This window comes from Pistacia vera, unplaced genomic scaffold (assembly GCF_008641045.1).
Source record: "Pistacia vera cultivar Batoury unplaced genomic scaffold, PisVer_v2 Contig498, whole genome shotgun sequence".
NCBI lineage: Eukaryota > Viridiplantae > Streptophyta > Magnoliopsida > Sapindales > Anacardiaceae > Pistacia > Pistacia vera.
In genome coordinates, this window is record NW_022196332.1 from 772,177 (window position 1) to 777,130 (window position 4,954).

Consider the following 4,954-nt stretch of genomic DNA (forward strand, 5'->3'; position numbering starts at 1 on the left):
GGACAATCCTGCTACCCTTATAAGAAATAGTATCAAATTAAATCCATTATGATTACTTTATGATCGGTTTTTAGTATTATGTTAATAAACTGGCTAATTTCAGTTCTTTAATGTGATTATAAAATTCAATAATATGGGTCAACATATTTGATAAAACAATAATAATATTATCTCAAAATAGAACCGTTCAAAGATTATGTTTTAATCATATATCCTAATAAAAAAAAGGTTTAATTAAATCGTTTTGAAAGCATTTCCTCCTAATTTTGTTCCAAGCACATAGTGATAGATTAAATGAGGTCAATAATAGAAGTTAGAGGGGTGCCTTAATTTAATATTTGATTATTATCTTTTTTGTATTCCATTTGCAAATTATTATCAACTTGTGTTAACTCATAACCTAACTAATTATATATGAGATTGGATCAACAAGTATTGTATTAAATTGCCTGGAACTAATCCTTTTCCGATGAATATTTGCCATCTATTACTAAAAGATCCCTTGACTCTCTATATATATTACATTGGCAGAAGGGTTTACCACACTAAACATTCAATCCCTCGTCATGGCCAATGGTAACTTAAATCCACTTTCTATTCTTATCCCTATCTTTACTGGACGAAAATATGATACTTGGAGGATTAAGATGGAATCTCTATTCCTGAGAGCACCTCCACTCTATCTGAGCAACAACAGAAGCAGTTGAAAGAAAGTAGTCAGAAAAATGCAGCAGCACTTTACATCCTTCAACAAGCGGTGGAGGATGATATTTTTTCAAAAATTTATGCAGTTAAGACGGCGAAAGAAGCATGGACTGCGTTAAAAGAAAAGTTCCAAGGCAATACACAGGTATGTGCTGCCAAACTACAATATCTCTTTTTCGTTACAGTTTATCGCCTCTTCTTCATTACAACTAATTCCCTCTTCTTCATCACAACTAATTCCCTCTTCTTCATCACAGCCTACTGCATTATCAGACGAGGATAAAGGTAAGTAGTAGGAAATTATAATAAATTTTCAGAAGTAAATAAATAATCCAACAAACCAAATTAAAAAAAGTATGAAAATTTTCTGTTTGTTTTTATTGCAGAAAAAGTTGAAGCGGAATGTAAGAAACACTTGCCGCTCTATCAAGCTATACTCAAAGGCAACATAGGAACTGTACGAGAGCTCTGTGATAAAGATAAAGATGCATTAAAAGCCAGGATCACCGTAAACTGGGACACAGCTCTTCATGTAGCTGTTGGGATTGGGACAGGCAAGGCATATGATGTTGTTGAGTATCTATTGGGTAAGATGCCAATTGGCGATCAACAACTGGCATGGGAAAATAAAGCGGGCAACACGATTCTTTCCATTGCTGCAATTGTTGGAAATATCCCAGCTGCCTCCATGATATTGCACAAAGATATATATAAAACTTTAATTCTAGATCCAAACAATCCTAAAAGAATGCCTTTGATTGAGGCAGCGCGACATGGCCAAAAGAAGATGATTAAATATTTATTGCCTTTCAGCAACGGTTACTTGGACTATGCAGATTTAACACGTTTTAGTGACGGTTCTGGCTTTTCTTTCCTAAATTCACTTATAATTGCTGGATTTTATGGTAAGTTAATTCTTTCATTTGCTACGACGGAGTACCGATTAGATTTGAATGAGATAACTTCCAAGTATTTACTATATTGATGCATATTTTAAGCCATTTTTTCTTGCCCATCATTATGTCTCAGGCTTGGCACAAAAATTGCTTCAAAAATATGGAAATTTAGCTACAAAGCAGTTACCTAATGGTGAGNATAAAACTTTAATTCAACATTCAAACTATTCTAAAAGAATACCTTTGACTGAGGCAGCTCGACATGGCCAAAAGAAGATGATTGAATTTTTATTGCCTTTCAACAACAGTTACTTCGATTATGCAGATTTAACAGGTTTTAGTGATTACTCTGGCGTTTATTTCCTAAATTCGCTTATAATTGCTGGCTTTTATGGTAAGTTATTCTTTCATTTGCTACTAAGTATTACTACGGAGTACCGAATATATTTGAATGAGATAACTTCCAAGTATTTACTATATTGATGCATATTTTAATCCATTTTTTCTTGCCCATCAATACGTCTCAGGCTTGGCACTAAAAGTGCTTCAAATACATGGAAATTTAGCTACAAAGCAGTTACCTACTGGTGAGTCTGTTTTGAGTACAATAGTACAAAAGCCATCGGCATTTCGGAGTGGACGACAAACAAAGCGAAAGTTTTTGCAATTCTTCAAAGATTATATATCTGATAAGCGTGAGTATATATTTTATAAATACCAATCTTCTAAGAATTGCCAGCTGGTGTTAGACTTGATAGTCTAACCGCATTTTGGTTATTTTTTTCTTTATTGTTTTTTATTAGAGACAATTAGAGTAAATCATGTGATTTTATAACTAAATATGTATATAGGACAATATCTCTTTCTTGAAACATAAAAAATCATGTTAATTAAATTTATTCTTCTAACACCTTTTTAAGAAACATCAATGCAACACCTTTTTAAATTTATTCAAGATTATGTAATACTAGCTAGTAGAAAATAAAAACATAAAATTGCCTTAATATTTTTTTCTAATGAATTATAAGATTACAAGACGTGTCAAAGCTTTATTTATTTGCATAAATATCAATTAATATGTGACATGGATTATTTTTATTTGTAATACTATATTTAATTGATCTTTATTTATAATATTTAAGTTGACCCTTGATTATTATTCTAATCTTAGAAAATTATAAGCATCAATAATAATATTTAAAATGCCAAAGTTTTATCAATTCTTCAAGCATGAGTACATATTTCATATATAGTTACTAATCTTCTATAATCCAATTACTCATGAATATCCATGTTATTTGTTCTGTAAATTATGTTGGTTTGTTTTTTTTTTTTTTTTTCAATTTCTGTTGTGGGATAGGAAATTTCCCTTTGTTCATCATAATATTAATAACAATATTCTGCGGATGAATATATTTATATGTTTTCACATGGACAAGAGAAGAATTTTACTATTTAGTAGTGCTTTTTTAATGACTTACTTTATATTAATATAATATACTATATGTAAATTGATTTAAGAATTGCACATTTGTACTTTTTTTTTCCTTTTTAGAAAACATGGATTTTCTGTCAATTTAATAGATCGGCTAATGCCTCTTACTTTAGGTTTTATTTAAATTAATTGGGAGAATATGACAGTTTTACTCATTTTTAAATAATTCAGGTTAATTAATCATTTTTTGTGATTGGTTGAGTTATAAGAGAATTCATATTTTTTAGGACTTTACTAAACTGTTTTCATCTAATTAACTTACGATATTTTACTTGACTACATAAAAGAAAAACGAGAGACAGAGTCGACGCATCACCAAGCACTCCAACTTGTCAAACTCTTGTGCACGGAAATTGCAAAGAGTTCAGATCATTCCTTGATACTGAAAGGACCCTTCCTTCTAGCGGCAGAGTTGGGGGTTTGCGAAGTTCTGGAAGAGATTTTAGAATCATATCCTGATGCAATTTGGTTTACAAATGAAAATAATCACAATATACTGCATTTGGCAGCTATGAATCGTCAAGAGAAGGTATTACGCCTCATATGTGGTAGGAGTGGTTATAAACATATGTTATTACAGTCTGAAGACATTGACAAGAACAATATCTTGCACTTAGCTGGAAAATCTAAAAGTCAATCGAATCAGCTTCCCAGTGCAGCTATTGATATGCAGCGTGAATTACAGTGGTTTAAGGTAAGACTTTTGATGTAAATATTACATTGTGCTAAATATATAGTAATCTTCTATTATGAATTGCTTTTCCCTACCAAAGAATATAAATTTAATTTAACAATATGAGTTTTATTTACCTGATTTTCATTCACCTATTAAATTTGAGCCAATGTTGTCTATCTATTGCTGTACATCAAATATAAAATGGTATAAGACGGTTTTAGAAGTCTGCTCTGAATCTCTGACTATAATTTCACTCTTCCAATATATTGATGTGGTTATAAAATTTATCTAAATGCAGAAAGTAGAGAAAATGGTGCCGCCTGACTATCGATTGGAAAAAAATTCGGAAGGAAAAACTCCAAGAATGGTATTTATTGAGGAACATAAAGAACTCATAAAAGAAGGTGAGGAATGGATAAAAGGTGCAGCATCTTCATGCTCACTAGCAGCATCATTCATTGCCACAATAGTATTTGCAGCAGCAATCACTATACCAGGTGATTACAACGATGATGGCCACCCAAATTTGTACGAACAGACAGCCTTCACAATCTTTAGTATTTTTAATTCATTCTGTTTTTTCACATCAATTGGTGCCATCATAATGTTCGTATCTATCCTCACTTCACGCTATGGAGAAGAAGATTTTCTTTTTTCCCTGCCCAAGCAGTTAACGTGGTGTTATGTTATGTTGTTCTACTCTATAGCATCTCTGATGATAGCGTTTTGTGCCACTCTTTATCTGGTGTTTCGTGAAAGAAACTCAAACTGGGTACTTTCTTTAGTGGTTGGATTACCTATAGTGCCGCTCTGCTTGTTTGTATCTGCGAAATATTCCCTCTTATGCGAGTTGATTATGTCAACATTTTTCTTCAGCATTTCCCGCAAGCTAAAAAGATGGTATAAGATTGTTGAGGAATTGAGAACAAGATCAAGGGTTAGTAGCAACTAAGCAGAGAGGAGGTTAAGACTCTGTTCTTTCAAGTTCATATTCAAAGTATTTGCTTAAAAGTTTCATTTCTGGAAAATTCCATCTTCTCTCAAATTTTCTGTTTGTTTCTCTTGAAAGTTTTACACTTTCTGGATTCTCAAGAGATAAGTAGAAAATAATTTTTAGATAAGTCTGTTGCTTACTTGCTTTGCTAGCTGTTGCTGTACTGATACTCCTCCAGAAAATGTAGT

General features: G+C 32.0%; 1 protein-coding gene across 1 annotated transcript; it reads left to right on the forward strand.

The window, feature by feature from the left end:
• Window positions 1-566: 566 nt before the first annotated feature.
• On the forward strand, window positions 567-4,724 carry LOC116105354. The gene is made up of 9 exons (XM_031391787.1): window positions 567-576; window positions 648-850; window positions 963-990; window positions 1,092-1,610; window positions 1,735-1,995; window positions 2,129-2,188; window positions 3,606-3,790; window positions 4,071-4,269; window positions 4,480-4,724. The coding sequence occupies exons 1-9, from the start codon at window positions 567-569 to the stop codon at window positions 4,722-4,724; spliced, it is 1,710 nt and encodes a 569-aa protein (XP_031247647.1).
• Window positions 4,725-4,954: the final 230 nt, after the last annotated feature.